Source organism: Oncorhynchus kisutch, linkage group LG20, assembly GCF_002021735.2.
Source record: "Oncorhynchus kisutch isolate 150728-3 linkage group LG20, Okis_V2, whole genome shotgun sequence".
Taxonomy (NCBI): domain Eukaryota; kingdom Metazoa; phylum Chordata; class Actinopteri; order Salmoniformes; family Salmonidae; genus Oncorhynchus; species Oncorhynchus kisutch.
The window spans coordinates 9739914-9761793 of NC_034193.2; the positions used below are offsets into that span (position 1 = coordinate 9739914).

The window sequence follows — 21880 nt, forward strand, 5'->3', positions numbered from 1 at the left end:
AGATGGAATCGGTTAGTGACAGCTCAGAAATCAAACCTGATGAAAGTGAGGATGTATGCCTACCTGTGTCGACAGCTGTGGTGAAGACTCCCAAGCCACACCCCTATGATTAGGATAATGCCCGAGATGATTTTGGCCCAGTGGGAGTAAGATTCTTGGAGAAAGTGGATTCATGTCTTTTTTCCGACCCATATGTGGTATCAGGCTGGGTAGAGAAGAATCTGGAATCTTCACATTGCTACCGACCTTGTTATAACGACAAAATTAAAAATTTGTTAACAGAAAATATTGTTTTCACATATTAGTAATATTTAACAGTTTAACACTGTTCATCATAGGAATTAGTTGTTTTAGGGTGCATTATCCCTTTAACTCCCATAGCACGTGAATGCAGCATAGGCTTTTATGGTGTGTTGAAGACAACTCGGGAACTCGGAAGTTCTCAGTTGCCCTCCCTACCTTCAGGTTATGCTCAAACGTAAGGAAAGCAGAGTCCCTTCCTACCTTCAGGCCTAACATCAGGACAGCTGAGTCCCTTCCTACCTTCAGGCCTAACATCAGGACAGCTGAGTCCCTTCCCAGCTTCAGGCCTAACATCGGGACAGCTGAGTCCCTTCCTATCTTCAGGCCTACCTTCAGGACAGCTGAGTCCCTTCCTACCTTCAGGCCTAACATCAGGACAGCTGAGTCCCTTCCTACCTTCAGGCCTAACATCAGGACAGCTGAGTCCCTTCCCAGCTTCAGGCCTAACATCAGGACAGCTGAGTCCCTTCCTACCTTCAGGCCTAACATCAGGACAGCTGAGTCCCTTCCCAGCTTCAGGCCTAACATCGGGACAGCTGAGTCCCTTCCTACCTTCAGGCCTAACATCAGGACAGCTGAGTCCCTTCCCAGCTTCAGGCCTAACATCAGGACAGCTGAGTCCCTTCCTATCTTCAGGCCTACCTTCAGGACAGCTGCATCCCTCCCTACCTTCAGGCCTACTGTCAGGACAGCTGAGTCCTTGATCATCTTGCGAAAATGTCAGAAAACCTATTTCTTCAATGAGAATCTTGATGAATCCCACAGCCCAGCCACACAGAGACCGGCCTTTTGAACTCAGTTTTAATAGTACTTTTCTGTGGGTGTTTTGTCACAAATTTCCACCAGCAGAAGGACAAAAATCAAACAATCCCACACGCTTGCAAATTATTTGTTTTATTCTGTTTAATGTGTAAGCCTTTTGTCAAATAATTTGCTTCAAAAGAACTATCTGCTCTATTTGAAAACGGCAAGATGCTATCTTTACAATGTTTTAGATACTCCCCTCATTAGATCTTGTTCAAAGAAGAGCAGAGATGTGAGCGGTGTGTCTTCCTGACAGGCGGTGTTCAGCAGGGCACAGCATTATGAAAAATCCAGATATAAATACTACATAGCATAAATATATTATGACGCTAATCTGTCACATTACATGCAGAGTGAGGGGGCGGCAGGGTAGCCTAGTGGTTAGAGCGTTGGACTAGTAACCGAAAGGTTGCAAGTTCAAATCCCCAAGCTAACAAGGTACAAATCTGTCATTCTGCCCCTGAACAGGCAGTTAACCCACTGTTCCTAGGCTGTCATTGAAAATAAGAATTTGTTCTTAACTGACTAACTGACTAATTTGTTCTTAAATTAAAATTAGACCCAGTTGGATGGTTTTTTTTTCTCTCCATGTTCACACTGACACATTTTACTCCGAGGCCAGTCACTATCATGTGTTCACCCACTGGAGCACTTTCCTCATGTACAGTAACTGACACATTTTACTCTGAGGCCAGTCACTATCATGTGTTCACCCTCTGGAGAACTTTCCTCATCTACAGTAACTGACACATTTTACTCTGAGGCCAGTCACTATCATGTGTTCACCCTCTGGAGAACTTTCCTCATGTGCAGTATCTTTGTAAAGATCCAGCATGAAAGTAGCTTGTTTCGCAATGGTTGTCCTGAAAAGGTTTAGCTGGAATCGCTCAGGTGCAAACCAGCTGTTGCCATTTTAGCTACAGCGCATTCTACGCACAGCACTATGGTATGATTTCTCCCCTGTGTGGGTCATCATATGTCGGGTCAGCCTAGACTTAACATTGTAGAATTTCCCACATTCGCTGCATGCTATTCCCAGTGTCAACAATATACTCCCTCTAGTGATCTCTCATCATGTTTATTTTGTAAGCAACAACAAAATAATAGCCTCTGTCGCAATAGCTGCACTGGAAAAACTATATACACTGGTGCCGTTTTAAGAATCTTGGGTCTCTAATGCATTTTCAAAACACAGGTATGATTTCTCCCTTGTGTGGTTCATAATATTTTTTTGATTTTACCTTTATTTAACTAGGCAAGTCAGTTAAGAACAAATTCTTATTTTCAATGATGGCCTAGGATCAGTGGGTTAACTGCCTTGTCAGCTCAGGGATTTGAACTCGCAACCGTCCAGTTACTTGTCCAACGCTTTAACCACTAGGCTACCCTGCCGCCCCAAAATATGATCGGTTAGAATTGACTTGGGGTAGAAGCATTTCCCACATTCATTGCACTGATGTCCTCTTCACTGCATTTACAATCATATACGTCGTCAGTTTTACCTTAGACTTGAAGCATTCACCACGTTCATTGCACTGATACATATGCACTACAGTTCAAAAGTTTGGGGTCACATAGAAATGGAGGCCCCGGTGCACAACTGAGCAAGAGAAGAGGACAACTACATTAGAGTGTCTAGTTTGAGAAACAGACGCCTCACAAGTCCTCAACTGACAGCTTCATTAAATAGTACCACGCTAAACACCAGTCTCAACGTCAACAGTGAAGAGGCTACTCCGGGATGCTTGCCTTCTAGGCAGAGTTACAAAGAAAAAGCCGTTTTTCTAGGCCTATTGACACACAGTCGACAGATTATAATTTTCATAACAACATAAACTAGCTTTTTGTAACAGTAACGAAAGTCAATACAAACCTGCCCTGTGTAACTTTATCTACGGTTTGAAAACACAATCCAATACAATAGTTTTTGTGAGATTTGTTCTCCTCCTTGGAACAGTGAGTTCATCTTGCGATTCTTTTATGGTTTTTCTCCAGTGGTACGGAGATCTGTCCAGCAGCCAATACAAACCGTTCAGTAAGATACTCATGGAAAAACTGTAGTTTGGACATTTCAGATGTAATGCATGGATGTCAAGGAGTTGGACCATTGGCCCCTTGGCCCATTGCCTTCTTCTTCTTCTTCTTCACCGTGTGGTTTTCCCCAAGACTAGATGTTTTGTTGCCTATTGCTGGCTTTCACAGGTCGGACTGTGAATTGCACATTTTGTTCACAAAAAGGAAAAGGGGAATGGGAGAAAATAAATTGACCCAACATCTAACCCCATATATATATACGCCACTATCCCCAACAAACCCATCCCTTCCCACTACTTTGGCCCTAACAGATTCAACACTAGGTTGTCGGCCTGGGAGGATGAAACCCCTCTCAAAATCCACTGTAGTTTTTCTGCAGTAAAACAAAGTATCCAGAAGTGGAGTAGTGTTGATTATCGGTGGGAGTGGGCATTTTGCATTACGTGCCTCGGGACCAGATCTCTATATTGCTTTGCTCTTCGGAGCAGAGTGCCACTGGAAGGAGTGATTACTGGGGTGGCGTTGAGTGTTGAAGTGGAACAAATTAAGATGAGGATGCCCCATGTCAGTGATGTCCGCTGTTTTCTGACGGGACACAGACCCAGTGGTAAGCACGGGTTCCTTTTGAATTTTGATGCAGAGCTTTTGCTTGATACAGTCATGCTAACATATACCAGTTATCCAGTGAGGGATTTTGTTCCGAACCCATTACAGTGTTTCAGATACCAAGCCCATGGTCATGTTGCAGCAGCATGTAGGAGGGAGATTCAGAGATGTGAGAAGTGTGCAGGAGGGCATGGGACAAAGGAGTGTGTCGTTTTGGTGGGAAAAGCTGTGCGTGTCAATTGTGAGTGTGTCCAATGTTGCAGGGGATCAAAAATGTCTGGTGAGAGAGACTAAACAGTTTGAGGTTGCCAGTGTTCGAGCAGTGCAGAAAGTGTCATATGCTGAGGCAATGAGGAAAGTAGAAGATGCTGGGAAAATGGTGAGGGAGCTGGAGAGGATCCCTGTGAGTATGAGAGTGTCCCTGTGAGTAGTAGGCCTGTACAGAGTGACCTGAACAGTTTGTGCTTTAATAAGGTTGGCTTCTTGGCGTTTATTTCTGTGGTCATTAACTCTACAGCGCAAATGGAACGGAAATCCCAGAAGATTGAATTGGTAGTTGTTCTGAGCAATGTGAAAATTGTTGTGGAAATCTGTAGCTCAAGTTGACAACAAAACCCACAATGAAATGCTCTCTCTCTCTCTCTCTCTGGGCTGGCTGGCTATCAATTTTCGAAGTCTATCTAACTGAGTTCAACATGCAGTTCCTCTCTGCCCAGAGCACGTGCAGACTGTTGCTATGGAAACAACGGCCCTTTCCCACGTTTCCCACAGACACACATGTAGTAGCGGAGGAGCGTGGGTAAAATCAAAACCAAGCCAGGGGAAAAAATGCAATACTACAACATGTGTTGGGATAATTGCGTTGTTTGCTCTATCACCTGTTAGTTCATATGCCGACATCGTGATATATAGGCCTAATGCAGAAACAATAAGAAGACACAGTGTAGAATAAATTCAACCACACATTTGTTTCATCACAAAACCGAAGAGCAACATCTGTCTCCTAAAGTCCACAAAGCATATGCATGTAACAAACAGTTACATGACCTACACAGCGTGTTCATTTTTTGGGACATTTTCGGACTACTAAACAAACACCAGAATGTTACGCAAGTCACAAAGAAAACAGGAGCTGCCTCGAATATTCCAGCACCATTTCAACTACAACATTCCAACATCATCAAATCACCTATGCTTAATCTAATACAGGGACAACTAAAAGATTCCCAAAACTATTTAGTCCAATCAACATAATCTAAATAGGATGTGGCTGTCCATAGTACTGTGTGTGTGTGTGTCTGTCTGTCTTAGTAGTTGACTCACCCTACTTCTAGAGAAATGCCAATGCCATTCTCCTCTCTTTCATGTTGCCGAAATGGTCTCACTCTGTCATACAGTACACGCTTTTAGTTGTTGTTATCATAGGCTACCAGGCTAAAATGCTTGCTCTCTAGCCTAACTTCCTTTCATGGGCAACAATTAGCCAGATAGTTAACATTAGCCTTCTACATCTAGCTACATATTGGACTTCCATCCTCTCAGGCCAGGGGTACAACAATGTATGAATTTATGGTTGAATCAGAATCACCGTCATAATCATTGGCCAGTATGGAGAATTAAGTAAAACCACAAGTCCAAATCCCTATCTCCATCCATGGCTAATTTAGGAAAGGGACCATTTTAGCTAGCTAGCTACACACCGGAGGACAACAACACAAAGACATGCAACATTTCACATTTGACTTTTGATATGATTGGTGTGAAGCCAAATCCAAGCTGGCTTCCCTAGACACTTTTTTTGGTGTGCGCCAGGACCATTCACAGTAGAGTTCACTTATTTTAGCTCAACGCTGATTGGCTATTATTGTGTCATTTAAAAAAAAAATCCATAGTGGCCAAATGCTCGCTGGCTTCCTTTGCATTCAATGCTACGGGAGGCAACAATGTCATACTCTTTTTTGACCAGACAGCATCAGATAGATGGGCTACACATACAGAGACAGAGGGGCGCTGTTTCTCTCGCTTGTCTGCTTTCTCCAGTGAGCTACATTCAGCCTCTTGCGTATTGAAGGAAAATGATGGAAACACAAAGAGATGAACAATAAATTATTTTATCATTAGTATTTTTTTTTTATTGGTAAATTTTTTGGGAGAAGCTTGGCTTCCCTTGGCATCCATGAATACACGCCATGGTATACAGGGCACATTGCAACATGGTACTTGAAGGAGTAACTGAGTTGAATCATTTGGAGGACTGTTTAGATTGATTCCAAGAGCACAGGATGAGATGTTACTATCCTTTGTGCAAGCACTTCCAAGAGTTCATGAACAGTGAGCCTGGTGAAATTTGGGGAGCGCATCGTCAGTAGTGTACCTTTGGTTCCTAGGGTGTTTCGGCCTTTCACACTATACACCCTCCCCAAAAGGCGACCAGCGACAGGGTGATCAATCCTACGCTTGCGTCCCATTCCCAGTTAGTCATAGGAGTTGCCTTGTTGTTGATAGCCAACATCCCATGGGACTATACATCTAAGCAAAATATATATGTTGTCATGACGATAGAAACAGATGGATGTGTTCTAGACAGTATGCTCATACCATCTATTGGCTGATTTGGACATCTGCTGTGCAGGTAATTGTTTTAAAAGCAATATGAAATGTGATAGTGTGTTATCCCCTATCTCCAGTGACGAGAATGATGTAGCTATGACGCTTTCCTACACAATTTCATGATTTCACAGACGGACCACTTAGAAGTTAAATCATGAGGAACATTTTTATTTTACCCACTGATAGAACATAGGCCGTTCAACAAATTGACAGGAATTCATGATTCTTTTGACTTTGTGTTCTTCTGCTCAGACTTGCTGTCACCAGATCTTACAACGCCTGGAAAGGTATTTTACATATATCAGCTAACCAAATCATACATTAAAGCAATCTGGTGCCTGATGGCACAGTCAATGATGTGGCACGCAACCATTGGTTGATGCATGCAATGTCTGAGTAGGGGAACACTATCATAATGAACGTAAATTATTTGCGTAGAGCTTCCTATTGGTTCGGCCTCCCGGGTGGCGCAGTGGTTAAGGGCACTGTACTGCAGCGCCAGCTGTGCCATCAGAGACTCTGCGTTCGCGCCCAGGCTCTGTCGTAACCGTCCACGACCGGGAGGTCCATGAGGCGACACACAATTGGCCTAGAGTCGTCCGGGTTAGGGAGGGCTTGGCCGGTAGGGATGTCTTTGTCTCATCGCGCACCAGCGACTCCTGTGGCGGGCCGGGCGCAGTGCGCACTAACCAAGGTTGCCAGGTGCATGGTGTTTCCTCCGACACATTGGTGCGGCTGGCTTCCGGGTTGGATGTGCGCTGTGTTAAGAAGCAGTGCGGCTTGGTTGGGTTGTGTATCGGAGGACGCATGACTTTCAACCTTCGTCTCTCCCGAGCCCGTGCGGGAGTTGTAGCGATGAGACAAGATAGTAGCTACTAAAACAATTGGATAACACGAAATTGGGGAGAAAAAGGGGTAAAATTCAACAACAACAAAAAAGAGCTTCCTATTGGTTGATTCTGATGTTTCCCGAGTGGGAAACTCGAGACCATCTTTCTACAACAAGTTAGCAAGTGGGATCTTTCTGAGTTTACTAGTTCCGAATAGCACATGACCACATGAAGGCACTAGACTGGATGACCCGAACCCTCTCATAAGAGTCTGAATGATGTAAAGTTGATCTATACAATAGCATGGCTACCCTAGACTAGAATACTCACTGCAGCAATTCCCCCATTCACATCGACGTGGCTGTAGTGGAGAAGGTTGAGAGCTTCAAGTTCCTTGGTGCCCACATCACCAAGGACCTTTCATGGTCTAAACACACCAACAAAGTTGTGAGGAGGGCACGACAATGCCTATTCCCCCTCAGGAGGCTGAAAAGATTTGTCATGGATCTTCAGATGCTCAAAAAGTTCAAAAGCTGCACGATCTAGAGCATCCTGGTTGCATCACCGCTTCGTATGGCAACTGCTCAGCATCCGACTGCAAGGTGCAACAGAGGGTAGTGCATACGGCCCAGTACATCACTGGGATGAGCTTCCATCCAGGACCTCTATACCAGACGGTGTCAGAGGAAGGCCTTAAAAATGGTCAAAGACTCCAGCCACCCTAGTCATAGACTCTCTCTGCAAGCGGTATCAAGTCTGGGACCAAAAGGCTCCTTAACTGCTTCTATCCCCAAACCATAAGACTGCTGAACAGTTATTCAAACCAGCAACCAGGACTATCTGCATTTACCTCCTTATTCTATTACAATCTATTCTTGTTTTGTATCAGGAATCAAGGTAAGACCCAGATGCAGACTGTCGAAGTAACAATGTTTATTGTAGCAACAGGGGCAGGAACAGACCGGTCAAGGCAGGCAGGGGTTGACAATCCAGGGTAGAGCAAAGGTACAGGACGGCAGGCAGGCTCAGGGACAGGCAGAGAGGTACAGGACGGCAGGCAGGCTCAGGGACAGGCAGAGAGGTACAGGACGGCAGGCAGGCTCAGGGACAGGCAGAGAGGTACAGGACGGCAGGCAGGCTCAGGGACAGGCAGAGAGGTAAGGTGGGCGGGTACAGGCTCAGGGACAGGCAGAGAGGTAAGGTGGGCGGGTACAGGCTCAGGGACAGGCAGAGAGGTAAGGTGGGCGGGTACAGGCTCAGGGACAGGCAGAGAGGTAAGGTGGGCGGGTACAGGCTCAGGGACAGGCAGAGAGGTAAGGTGGGCGGGTACAGGCTCAGGGACAGGCAGAGAGGTAAGGCGAGCGGGTACAGGGTCGGGACAGGCAGAGAGGTAAGGTGGGCGGGTACAGGCTCAGGGACAGGCAGAGAGGTAAGGTGGGCAGGTACAGGCTCAGGGACAGGCAGAAAGGTAAGGCGAGCGGGTACAGGGTCGGGACAGGCAAAGGTCAAAAACCAGGAGGCTGAGAAAAGAGAGGCAGGGAAAAAGACAGGAGCTGACAGGAAAACCACTGGTAAGCTTGAACGAACAAGACGAACTGGCAACAAACAGAGAACACAGGTATAAATACACAGGGGATAATTGGGAAGATGGGCGACACCTGGAGGGGGGTGGAGACAAGCAAAGGTGAAACATATCAGGGCATGACAGTTTTGCACCGAGTCTCTTGCACTGGCTAGATGTACACTCACTGGACTCTAACCACACACATACTACAATGACACTCTAACACACACACACACACACACACACAGACAGACACACACATTCCGTCCTTCACACTAATCAAACACGCTACTGCTACTCTCTGTTTATTTTCTATGCATAGTCACTTTACCCCTACCTACATGTACATATTACCTCAACTAACCGGTACCCCTGCACATTGACTTGGTACCCCTTGTAAACTCAGCAAAAAAAGAACCGTCCCTTTCTCAGGACCCTGTCTTTCAAAGATTATTTGTAAAAATAAAGGGTTTAAACACCGTTTCACCATGCTTGTTCAATGAACCATAAACAATTAAGGAACATGCACCTGTGGAACGGTCGTTAAGACACTAACAGCTTACAGACGGTAGACAACTAAGGTCACAGTTCTGAAAACTTAGGACACTAAAGAGGCCTTTCTACTTACTCTGAAAAACACCAAAAGAAAGATGCCCATGGTCCCTGCTCATCTGCGTGAACGTGCCTTAGGCATGCTGCAAGGAGGCATGAGGACTGCAGATGTGGCCAGGGCAATAAATTGCAATGTCCGTACTGTGAGACGCCTAAGACAGCACTACAGGGAGACAGGACGGACAGCTGATCATCCTCGCAGTGGCAGACCATGTGTAACAACACCTGCACAGGATCGGTACATCCGAACATCACACCTGCGGGACAGGTACAGGATGGCAACAACAATTGCCCGAGTTACACCAGGAACGCACAATCCCTCCATCAGTGCTCAGACTGTGCGTAATAGGCTGAGAGAGGTTGGACTGAGGGCTTGTAGGCCTGTTGTAAGGCAGGTCCTCACCAGACATCACCGGCAACAATGTTGCCTATGGGCACAAACCCACCGTCACTGGACCAGACAGGACAGGCAAAAAGTGCTCTTCACTGACGAGTCGCGGTTTTGTCTCACCAGGGGTGATGGTCGGATTCGCGTTTATCGTCGAAAGAATGAGCGTTACACAGAGGCCTGTACTCTGGAGCGGGATCGATTTGGAGGTGGAGGGTCCATCATGGTCTGGGGCGGTGTGTCACAGCATCATCGGACTGAGTTTGTTGTCATTGCAGGCAATCTCAACGCAGTTGTTGAATCTTGTTATATTCATACAAATATTTACACTTGTTAAGTTTGCTGAAAATAAACTCAGTTGACAGTGAGGAGACGTTTCTTTTTTTGCTGAGTTTATATAGCCTAGATATTGTGCTGCTCTTTTTCCTTTGGTTTATATAACAAATTGTACTTACTTACTTTTTAAAAAACTCTGAATTGTTGGTTAAGTGTCTATTTTGTTCATTGAATGTGACAAATAACATTTGATGAGGAAACCAAATTGTAATTTGGGTGAACTACCCCTTCATGAATCTACAAAACTCCAATCCGTTTAATAAATATCAGATTCCATCGTTTACATTCAGCCATCGATATGCGCTTCAGCCTACAGTGCAACCAACCGTGATTTTTACATTCTATTTATATTTTGGCTGTCATTGGTAAACAATGTGTATCTGCCTACCCAGTCTTTGAAGGGATTGGGACGTTGATCTATCAGTCACCTCCTTTCCTCCCATTTGGCCTCCATTGGTTGGCTGTTGTCTTTTCTCTTTCTCTCTGTCGCGGCGGTGTGTCGGAGCTGCTGTGTCCCCGATCTGGCACGTTCCAAACCAAATTCTTAACGGTTTTACAATTGGATTCCCCTTTTACGAAATCTCCACATTTCTAAACCCTGCCGGAATTAAAGCCAGTGCTCCCTAATTAGCGCCTATCCCCCCCCCCCCCCACACACACACACAGTCTCAAAATTAGAACCCCCAAGAAGATGGCGGTGGGGTCGGCAGTCGCCCGGCTTGAGGGCCGAGAATTCGAATACCTGATGAAGAAGAGGTCGGCGACCATCGGACGGAACTCATCGCAGGGCTCGGTGGACGTCAGCATGGGCCACTCCAGTTTCATCTCCCGCCGGCACCTTGAAATTTTCACCGCGGGTGAAGACGGGACCGGTAGCGGGGAATTTTACCTCCGATGCCTCGGCAAAAACGGGGTATTTGTTGACGGGGTGTTCCAGAGACGAGGGGCTCCACCTCTGCAGCTCCCACGAATGTAAGATGGGGTAGTATTTGATATTTTATGTCGCGGTAGAACCGCTAAGGTAAAGGTGATGATATTCTGACCTCGCGTTGTTATTGTTTTGTTCCCTGGCCGCCGCACGTGTTGTGACAAACACCCGGCGCCTGTCCACACAGCGAGCCGCTGGCTTCGTTTGCATAAGGGTTACGCGAAGCACACAAACATGTTTTTTTGTAATTTAACATTACTAAGCGTGCGTATCAAGGTACTGTATTTGGCTAGTTATGTCTGTATACATATGTCTTGCTATCAAAACGTGTCTACGATGGAAAATGTATGTAGCTAAGGTTAGCTGTACTTGTGCGATGGGCCATGCTTTGGCTAAATGTCAGCTTGGTTTCTAGGCGGATGTGTTGCAATGTTTGCACAGCATAATGTACAAAAAAACTAGCCTGCACCGTGTTTTTTTATTGTCAGTATGGGCTGTATATCAAGCTGAATTGATAGTTTTTCCAAATGTTTCTGTTTACATTCTAGCAGACGCTCTTATTCAGAGGGACTTACAGTAGTGCGGGCATATTATTTGTTATACCTTTTCGTACTGGTCCCCCGTGGGAATCGAACCCACAACCCTGGCGTTGCATGTGTCATTCTCTACCGACTGAGCAGGAAATCACAATAGTGGGTTAGAAATAGTATTGATTGGTACGCAGTTCTATTAAATCATAACAATCGGATTCTTTCGAATATATGTTTTATTGTCATATACACTGGAAAGGTGCAATGAAATGGTCCAATGATATGGTCCAAGTATACCCCAATGATATGGTCCAAGTATACCCCAATGATATGGTCCAAGTATACCCCAATGATATGGTCCAAGTATACCCCAGTGATATGGTCCAAGTATACCCCAATGATATGGTCCAAGTATACCCCAATGATATGGTCCAAGTATACCCCAGTGATATGGTCCAAGTATACCCCAGTGATATGGTCCAAGTATACCCCAATGATATGGTCCAAGTATACCCCAATGATATGGTCCAAGTATACCCCAATGATATGGTCCAAGTATACCCCAATGATATGGTCCAAGTATACCCCAATGATATGGTCCAAGTATACCCCAATGATATGGTCCAAGTATACCCCGATGATATGGTCCAAGTATACCCCGATGATATGGTCCAAGTATACCCCGATGATATGGTCCAAGTATACCCCGATGATATGGTCCAAGTATACCCCGATGATATGGTCCAAGTATACCCCGATGATATGGTCCAAGTATACCCCAGTGATATGGTCCAAGTATACCCCAATGATATGGTCCAAGTATACCCCAATGATATGGTCCAAGTATACCCCAATGATATGGTCCAAGTATACCCCAATGATATGGTCCAAGTATACCCCAATGATATGGTCCAAGTATACCCCAATGATATGGTCCAAGTATACCCCAATGTAATAGTAAGTAAGAACTGTTATGTAAGCTCCATTTATAAACCCTGTTAATAGGCTAACTCTTCTGGGCCTTATCAGAGTGCCTCTGAATGTGTTGATACCCATTCAACACTGCTGCTGGCGTGTTGCAGTCAGAATGCAGACTTTTTAAATTTAACTAGAATACTCCGTTTTTTTTTTACAATTGCAGCCTACCCCAGCCAAACTCTCCCCTAATCAGGACAATGGGCCAATTGTGTGCTGCCCTATGGGACTCCAGATCACAGCCAGTTGTGATACATCCCGGGATCAAACCCGGGTCTGTAGTGACACCTCTAATACCGAGATGCAGTGCCTTAGACTGCTGCGCCACTCAGGATCCCAATTAAAGAGACATTCTCACTATTATTGTTGAGTGAGTCTGGGTAGGTGTGGATGGTTGTTCTACAATTGTGTCCTTAGACTCTCTCTCCTCCCCCCCCCCCCCCCCCCCCCTTCTTTCACTGTTCTCCAGGTGCTGTCTCCGGTTCCCCAGCACCAACATCAAGATCACGTTCACAGCCCTGTCCAGCGATAAGAAGGAGCGTAGGAACGTGTCGGAGTCACCGGTAAAACCCGTCCAGCCCCAAATGGCGCCGCTGACCATCAACATTCCAGACAACATCGCCCACCTCATAAGCCCCCTGCCCTCACCCACCGGCACCATCAGGTGAGACTGAAGTGAAGTTTGAGCCATGAAACGGTCAGAGTGTTGCAGATGGCAGGGTTATTCAAATCTGGATCAGGAAGCGAGGGCCGCCACTGATTTTCAAAAACAGCAATACTCCGAACCTCCAGGCTCAGATGTGAATACTCCTAGTAGAGCTGGGCGATATGGACAAAAATACATTTTGTGGTAAATTGACTGAATTATCACAATAATGATAAATTGATCAATAAATTCATAACATTAATATGCACTAGTAACTTTTGAAATATTGCCCTTAAAACTACTAATACAACTTTTGAATGTTGTAGCTATCAACTTTCCAGTTACCAATAGCCCATAGTAGCAGACTTATTTCGTTTAAAACTTCACATCCTTCAAAGGCTAAGTATCGTTATTATCGATCAGTAAAATGTCCGTGATAAATGGTCGGTATGGATACCTTTTGGGTTTATCGTCCCAGCTCTAACTCCTGGCATATACACTGAGTGTACAAAACATATTAAGAACACCTTCCTAATATGGAGTTGCACTCCCCCCTTTTGCCCTCAGAATAGCCTCAATTGGTATATGGACTCACCAAGGTGTCGAAAGCGTTCCATAGGAATGCTGGCCCATGTTGACTCCAATGCTTCCCACAGTTGTGTCAAGTTGGCTGGATGTCGTTTGGGTGGTGGACCATTCTTGATACACACAGGAAACTGTTGAGCATGAAAAACCCAGCCGTGTTGCAGTTCTTGACACACACCGGTGCGCCTGGCACCTACTACCAAACCCCGTTCAAAGGCACTGACATATTCTATCTTGCCCATTCACCCTCTAAATGGCACACATATACAATCCATGCCTCAAGGCTTAAAAATCATTCTTTAACCTGTCTCCTCCCCTTCATCTACACTGATTTTGTTGTGGATTTAACAAGTGACATCAATAAGGGATCATAGCTTTCACCTGGTCAGTCTATGTCATGGAAAGAGCAGGTGTTTTATATAGTGCCTTGAATCTTCTTGGCTTGGCACACCTGTATTTGGGGAGTTTCTCCCATTCTTCTCTGCAGAACCTCTCAAGTTCTGTCAAGTTGGATGGAGAGTGTTGCTGCACAGCTATTTTCAGGTCTCTCCAGAGATGTTAGATCGGGTGTAAGTCCAGGCTCTTGCTGGGCCGCTCAAAGACATTCAGAGACTTGTCCCGAAGCCACTCCTGCGTTGTCTTGGCTGTGTGCTTAGAGTCGTTGTCCTGTTGGAAGGTGAACCTTTGCCCCAGTCTGAGATCCTGAGCGCTCTGGAGCAGGTTTTCATCAAGGATCTCTGTACTTTTCTCTGTTCATCTTTGCCTCAATCGTGACTAGTCTCCAAGTCCCTGCCTCTGAAAAACATCCCCACAGCATAATGCTTCCACCACCATGCTTCACCGTAGGGATGGTGCCAGATTTCCCCCAGACGTGACGCGTGACATTCAGGCCAAAGAGTTCAAGCTTGGTTTCATCAGACCAGAGAATCTTGTTCCTCATGGTCTGAGTCTTTAGGTGCAAACTCCAAGCGGGCTGTCATGTGCCTTTCACCGAGTAGTGGCTTCTGTCTGGCCACTCTTAACGTAAAGGCCTGATTGGTGGAGTGCTGCAGAGATGGTTGTCCTTCTGGAAGGTTCTCTCCCATCGCCACAGAGGGACTCTCGAGCTCTGTCAGAGTGACCATTGGCTTCTTAGTCACCTCCCTGACCAAGGCCCTTCTCCCCCGATGACACAGTTTGGCCAGGCGGCCAGCTCTAGGAAGGGTCAAGGCTGGTTCAAAATTATTCAGTTTAAGAATACTGTGTTCTTTGGGACCTTCAATGCTGCAGAATTGTTTTTGATACCCTTCCTCAGGTCTGTGCCTCGACACAATCCTGTCTCTGAGCTCTTTGGACAATTCCTTTGAACTCATGACTTGGTTTTTGCTCTGACATGCAGTGTCAACTGGGGGACCTTCTATAGACAGGTGATTGCCTTTCTAAATCATGTCCAATCAATTGAATTTACCACAGGTGCACTCCAAGTTGTAGAAACATCTCAAGGAGCTCAATTTCAAGTCTCATAGCAAAGGGTCTGAATACCTAGGTAAATAAGGTATTTTTGTTTGTAGATTGCTTAGGATTCATTTTAGAATAATATTGTAACTTGTGGAAAAAGTGAAGGGGTCTGAATACTTTCCGAAGGCACTGTGCATACTGCTCCACCAGAGGTTTCAGACGCTATGGTTATGGGTTAGGTGTCTTGGATGCTTGTTGGATCTGAGATCTTTTCTGCCATCGCAGGATTTCCTTGTTCATCACCAAACCACAGTCTCTCCAACTCAGTCTCACCGTTAAATTGTTTCTCGCCCCAACAGTGCTGCCAACTCCTGTCCAAACTCCTGTCCGTCAAGTCCCCGAGGGGCGGGTCTGTCTGGCTATAGGATGGGCCGCGCACTGACCGCTGAGCTCATCAATGAGAACTCCCAATCAGACGAAAAGGACGGCTCGGGGGGAGACAGCCCCAAGGTGAGACACCAGCATCCCAATAGTCCCAAAGTGGCTTCTTCTCCTTTCCTCCACGCTGATATGAAGAGGTCAGGCAAAGCAGTATAATTGAAGTCAAATGAGAGACCTGTCCATCTCTTACAGAGCATTGTCAATGAAGGAAAGAAGATGAGAGGATTCCACTTTAGACTATTGAGGTTTTCGGCCAGTGCTGGGATGAACCGGTGAAGAAGTGAAGTGTTCAAAACGTTGAATATAGAAATGAGTCTTATAGAGCTAAACAAATCCCTGTTTTGCCCTGACAGTCCTATCAATTCTACACAATGCGTTTCTATCTCCGTGTTCTGTAATGTGGCACCGTCCTGAACTCACCCCTGACTCCATTGTCTTTAGAGGTAGAACCCAGGGTGATGGAAAAAAACGTTGGTTTTGTTTTGGTTCTCTGGGATCGGTTACTCATTGAAGGAAAATGTAGACTTTGGAGTGACAAATCCCGGTGAACTATAACTCTACTTGTTTTCAACATGTGTGTGACTAACATGAAACTGAAAACAAGTTCTCACAAAACCGAACACACTTGAACCTTTCTTTAAATTAAAATGTTTATTGACCCAGATAAACACATGCAATACATACACATCAATCGTAGCATAAATCGAATCCAATATCTGTAGCATGAAATAAAATGCTTTCTCATTTGTTCTGTCCTCAGGATGACTCCAAGCCACCGTATTCCTATGCCCAACTAATAGTCCAGGCTATTACCATGGCCCCCGACAAGCAGCTGACTCTGAATGGGATTTACACACACATCACCAAGAACTACCCGTACTACAGGACCGCAGACAAAGGCTGGCAGGTCGGTGAATCCACCCTGTATTTCATCCTGCTGTGGTATATTTCTCTTAGAATGAGACAAACCGACATCTACGTAAACGCCAGTCTTTCTAAGTTATCCAGTCTCACGTTATCCATTACAACCTGTCTCTCATGGTTTTGAACTGAACTCTTTATCAGTTATATCTTTCTGTTCTAGAATCTCATCTATTGTTTCTCTCGCTCTTTCTGTCTATAATTCCATCCATTCTCACTATGTCTCTACTCTGCTGTAGAATCTCAATCCACCATAACCTTCCCATTGTAAAGAATACTGTCTACTGTGTTCTAGAATCTCAATCCACCATAACCTTCCCATTGTAATGAATACTGTCTACTGTGTTCTAGAATCTCAATCCACCATAACCTTCCCATTGTAATGAATACTGTCTACTGTGTTCTAGAATCTCAATCCACCATAACCTTCCCATTGTAATGAATACTGTCTACTGTGTTCTAGAATCTCAATCCACCATAACCTTCCCATTGTAATGAATACTCTGTCTACTGTGTTCTAGAATCTCAATCCACCATAACCTTCCCATTGTAATGAATACTCTGTCTACTGTGTTCTAGAATCTCAATCCACCATAACCTTCCCATTGTAATGAATACTGTCTACTGTGTTCTAGAATCTCAATCCACCATAACCTTCCCATTGTAATGAATACTGTCTACTGTGTTCTAGAATCTCAATCCACCATAACCTTCCCATTGTAATGAATACTGTCTACTGTGTTCTAGAATCTCAATCCACCATAACCTTCCCATTGTAATGAATACTGTCTACTGTGTTCTAGAATCTCAATCCACCATAACCTTCCCATTGTAATGAATACTGTCTACTGTGTTCTAGAATCTCAATCCACCATAACCTTCCCATTGTAATGAATACTCTGTCTAATGTGTTCTAGAATCTCAATCCACCATAACCTTCCCATTGTAAAGAATACTGTCTACTGTGTTCTAGAATCTCAATCCACCATAACCTTCCCATTGTAAGGAATACTGTCTACTGTGTTCTAGAATCTCAATCCACCATAACCTTCCCATTGTCATGAATACTGTGTTCTAGAATCTCAATCCACCATAACCTTCCCATTGTAATGAATACTCTGTCTACTGTGTTCTAGAATCTCAATCCACCATAACCTTCCCATTGTAATGAATACTGTCTACTGTGTTCTAGAATCTCAATCCACCATAACCTTCCCATTGTAAAGAATACTGTCTACTGTGTTCTAGAATCTCAATCCACCATAACCTTCCCATTGTAATGAATACTGTCTACTGTCTACTGTGTTCTAGAATCTCAATCCACCATAACCTTCCCATTGTAAAGAATACTGTCTACTGTGTTCTAGAATCTCAATCCACCATAACCTTCCCATTGTCATGAATACTCTGTCTACTGTGTTCTAGAATCTCAATCCACCATAACCTTCCCATTGTAAAGAATACTGTCTACTGTGTTCTAGAATCTCAATCCACCATAACCTTCCCATTGTAATGAATACTGTCTACTGTGTTCTAGAATCTCAATCCACCATAACCTTCCCATTGTAATGAATACTGTCTACTGTGTTCTAGAATCTCTATCCACCATAACCTTCCCATTGTAAAGAATACTGTCTACTGTGTTCTAGAATCTCTATCCACCATAACCTTCCCATTGTAATGAATACTGTCTACTGTGTTCTAGAATCTCAATCCACCATAACCTTCCCATTGTAAAGAATACTCTGTCTACTGTGTTCTAGAACTCGATCCGTCACAACTTGTCTCTGAATCGCTACTTCATCAAAGTGGCTCGGTCTCAGGAGGAGCCAGGTAAGGGATCTTTCTGGAGGATCGACCCCTCATCAGAGGGCAAGTTGTGTGAACAGGCGTTCAGGAAGCGCAGGCCCAGGGGGGTACCCTGCTTCAGGACCCCACTAGGCCCCCTCTCATCCAGGTAAAATAGTTCTCACTAGAAGTCACATGCTCCTATATTTCCCTCTCGTATATATTGTAGTTTGAAATGGCATGCAGTTCTCCAGCAGTATATTAACTCACCACTACCCCCTGTGGGCTCAGTTAGTCAGTGCAGGTAGAGGAAACTATTTCTCTGTCTGGGACACTGTGCTCTAAATTATTCAATGGGCTCTGGGTAGGATGTTTCTTTTTGGCATGCAGAACACAAAGATGAATGTACACTCACATTTGCTAATCATTCTAATAGTCTTCCTGCTGTTGTCCCTTCAGGAGTGCCCCGGCCTCTCCTAGCCACACAGGGGGACTGTCGGCCCACTCCAGTGGAGTGCAGTCCCCGGAAAGCCTGTCCAGGGAGGGTTCCCCTGTGCCCATGGACCCAGAGCCAGCCCGGGCCATAGCCCCCACCACAGCCACTGCCCTACAGCCCAAACTAGCTGTCATCCAGGAGGCCCAGTTCGCTCAGAGTGCTCCTGGTGAGTTATGTTATGTTGGAGGTTGTTGTTTCAACTGTGTTGGTGGGTGGTTAACAACTCCACTTCCTGTCTGACCTCTGATACTTGTCTCTGATAGGCTCCCCTCTAAACAGCCAGCCGGTGCTGATCGCCGTGCAGCGACAGTTACCCCAGACTACCATGAAGCCTGTTACCTACACCATGGCAACGCCCGTCATGACAACAGCTGTAAGCTCCGCCCCCGTCATGCAGACAGTACATGTACTCCAACAGATCCCGATGGTCACCATGGCTACTATTGGTGCTACACAGAACTCTGTCGTTACGGTAAAGACAGAACTGCAGGAGAACGGAGGGGGAGACCACAATGGGGTCAAAGGTGAGGAGACAAAGTTTGGCATATAGATTTACAGTCAAATGTGCATTTTCTTTGCTGTACCAGTCCCTTTATAAATGAAAAACTGTAGTCATGTATCTCAGTGTTTGTCTCTCTTCAACCAGTCAAAGTGGAGCCGGTCCCAGCCGTCACTGCTTCCTCTATAGGCAGGGCCAATCGCATCATCCAGACCTCCCAGGCCACGCCCCTAACAACGGTTACCATTTTGCAGCAGGCCCCCCTGGGCCAGCATCGGCTTCCTATCAAGACCATCACACAGAACGGGACTCGCCTGATCCCAATTACTACTGCTGCTAACACAGGTGAGACACACTCAAAATGGCACCTAACACCCATGAAGTTTGTAAAAAATGGCACGCGATTGGAATGACTTGTCTAAAATGACCTGCCGTTTCACTCAGTAATGCTTGTTTATGTCAGGGTTACCTTGAATCCAGTAGTAAAACTCTCTCTCTCCTCTCAGCAGTGGTGAACCCCCTCCACCTGTTAGCAGCCCACGCCTCGGCATCTGCATCACTGCCAACCAAGAGGCGGAATGGGGAGCTGGCCGACCACTCTGAACCCAAGAGAGTCAAAATGGAAGAGGGGGGCGAGAGCATTATCCCCGCTGTAAACAACTCGCACACAAACAGAGACGAGGAGAATGGGGTTAGTGAAAAGTCCAGCGATGACTAGAGGTCCTGACCCCTCTCCTCAATGAGCCCCCACTCTCTGTTCTCACCCCTCCCCCTCGACCAGACTCCCACTCTAAATCACGTTGATCATCTACTCAAAGGGAGGAAAGAGATACAAAGCGTGTGACCAGTAAACAGACCACTCACCCAGTTAGTATAAAAATAGGAAAATAATAATTCAAAAAGAGAAGGCAAATGAAGTTGCTAAAGAGGTGACACTGTTTTGGAGAGACTCAACCTTAAGAGAAGCACGGTAACCCTTCATTATAGAAGTTATTCAAAAAGTAGTACATAAAAAAAAAATTGTTAACAAGATGAAAATGGAACTCTAGACTGCCAGAATCACCAAGGCTTCCACTGCTGATTGGTAGGTTCCCCTGTCAGTTTTTACCCAGGACACGCCCCCAATGGAGGGATGTAGCCAATGGCCTCATCCCGGCAGCATGATAGACAAGCTCTTAATATTTGGAAAGAAATGACTTCAACGACCGTTAACAGTAGTGTATTCCCTAAAAGGGAAGTGTGTGTGGAACCATTCCCTGTATCTCTGGCAGCTAGCCTTCATGTCGACCTACCTAAAGCAGTCGTGAGTGAGTAGAGATGTCGTATTTTGTTGTACACGTGTATCCTAGGATCGTCTTTGAGTGTACCACCCGTTTTCCAAGGCACAGACATTTTAGTAATAACCATACTAAAAGCTATAAGAAGTGGGTTCGAAAAAATATTTAAAGTCACCTGATATTGTGGAATCTTTGTTCAGTGAAATGAATGTAGTCTCCTTCAAGAAAACACTATCTATTGAGTGGATTGTTTTTGTTTTTCTGTTGTCAAACCCAAAAGAAGTTTCCAAATCACTGTACATCTACAGATGTCATATTTTAACAAATATCCTATAAGAAAAAATATATTTCCATGCGTGTTTGACCGTATGCTTCATCAATGCTTTGCATGTTACCGAATTTAGAGAATGTACCTGAGCAGTTAACTGAATATGGAACTCAAGAAGATAAGACTGAATCTATACTGTATGATTCTGACCAGTAAAGCACTTACCCTCTTCATGTATTTTATTTACTTTTTATTCTGTTTTCCCTGTCATCAATGGCTGTGTTTACCTTTTTGTGTTGAAAGTCGGCAGTCTCCTTGCTTGATTATTTTTTATTCTGTTCTGGCTCCCTGAAGTCTCTTCAGATTGTATTTGGTTTCCACAAGGGAAAAAAACAAGTGATATGTTTGTTCTGCTTCGGTGGGTAAATGCATCCTTTTTTTATTTTATATATATATAAATTAATTTCAACCTCTGTCCTGTGTCTTACTGTTTTCTGTCGGGTGTGTTTTTGACTCTGCTACTGGTAAAGGCGCATTCACACAGAGAAACAGACACTCTGTGTTTTGTCACCTTGTCAAAGAACATTATTTTCAACCTGAGATGCCTTGAAGGTGCAAATGCCAGCCACGGTGAGATCAGCCATCCTTTTGCAAGGCATCTGGTTGACAGCAGTTGAAACCTCACCATGTAATGTAACGTTGGTGAATATCTTATTTCCTCTAATGCAGTGGTCTTCTAGGGGCCCAAGGTACAATAGGTTCTGTAACACTGGAGAGAAACGACACTATACAGAAGCAGCCGCTCGGCAGATAGTTAAGATGAGGGAATACCAGTCTAGTTCTAGGAGAGTAGGTAGGACGGGGTTTGTTTCACCATGACTGCAGCTGCATTCCTGGGATTTTTGTTGGTGTTCCAGGAAGTTACTGCGGGTGGGTGGGGAAATTGTCCCAGCGTCGTCCAGGATAGGGGATGGTTTGGCCAGGTTTATTTTTTTTAAACTT

The 21880-nt window shown here is 45.0% G+C and overlaps 1 protein-coding gene across 2 annotated transcripts; it reads left to right on the plus strand.

Annotated features, from left to right (window-relative positions):
* The first annotated feature begins 10551 nt into the window (after positions 1 to 10551).
* On the plus strand, positions 10552 to 21352 carry LOC109865237 (forkhead box protein K2-like). Of its 2 annotated transcripts, none has more exons than XM_020453345.2 (9): positions 10552 to 11059; positions 12990 to 13184; positions 15548 to 15698; positions 16390 to 16536; positions 18314 to 18507; positions 18798 to 19000; positions 19098 to 19358; positions 19481 to 19678; positions 19840 to 21352. In XM_020453345.2, exons 1-9 carry the CDS (start codon positions 10779 to 10781, stop codon positions 20049 to 20051), a joined length of 1842 nt encoding a protein of 613 aa, XP_020308934.1. In that variant the 5' UTR covers positions 10552 to 10778; the 3' UTR covers positions 20052 to 21352. The 2 variants fall into 2 exon arrangements, with proteins under 2 accessions (XP_020308934.1, XP_020308935.1); XM_020453346.2 differs by having other exon boundaries at positions 10566 to 11059; positions 19843 to 21337.
* Positions 21353 to 21880: the final 528 nt, after the last annotated feature.

Coding starts and splice junctions, on each gene's coding strand:
- LOC109865237 (XM_020453345.2), top strand. CDS start 10,779: ATGGCGGTGGGGTCGGCAGTCGCCCGGCTTGAGGGCCGAGAATTCGAA. Junction 16,537..18,313: donor CCGCAGACAAAGGCTGGCAG/GTCGGTGAATCC, acceptor ACTGTGTTCTAG/AACTCGATCCGTCACAACTT. Junction 19,001..19,097: donor GTTCGCTCAGAGTGCTCCTG/GTGAGTTATGTT, acceptor TGTCTCTGATAG/GCTCCCCTCTAAACAGCCAG.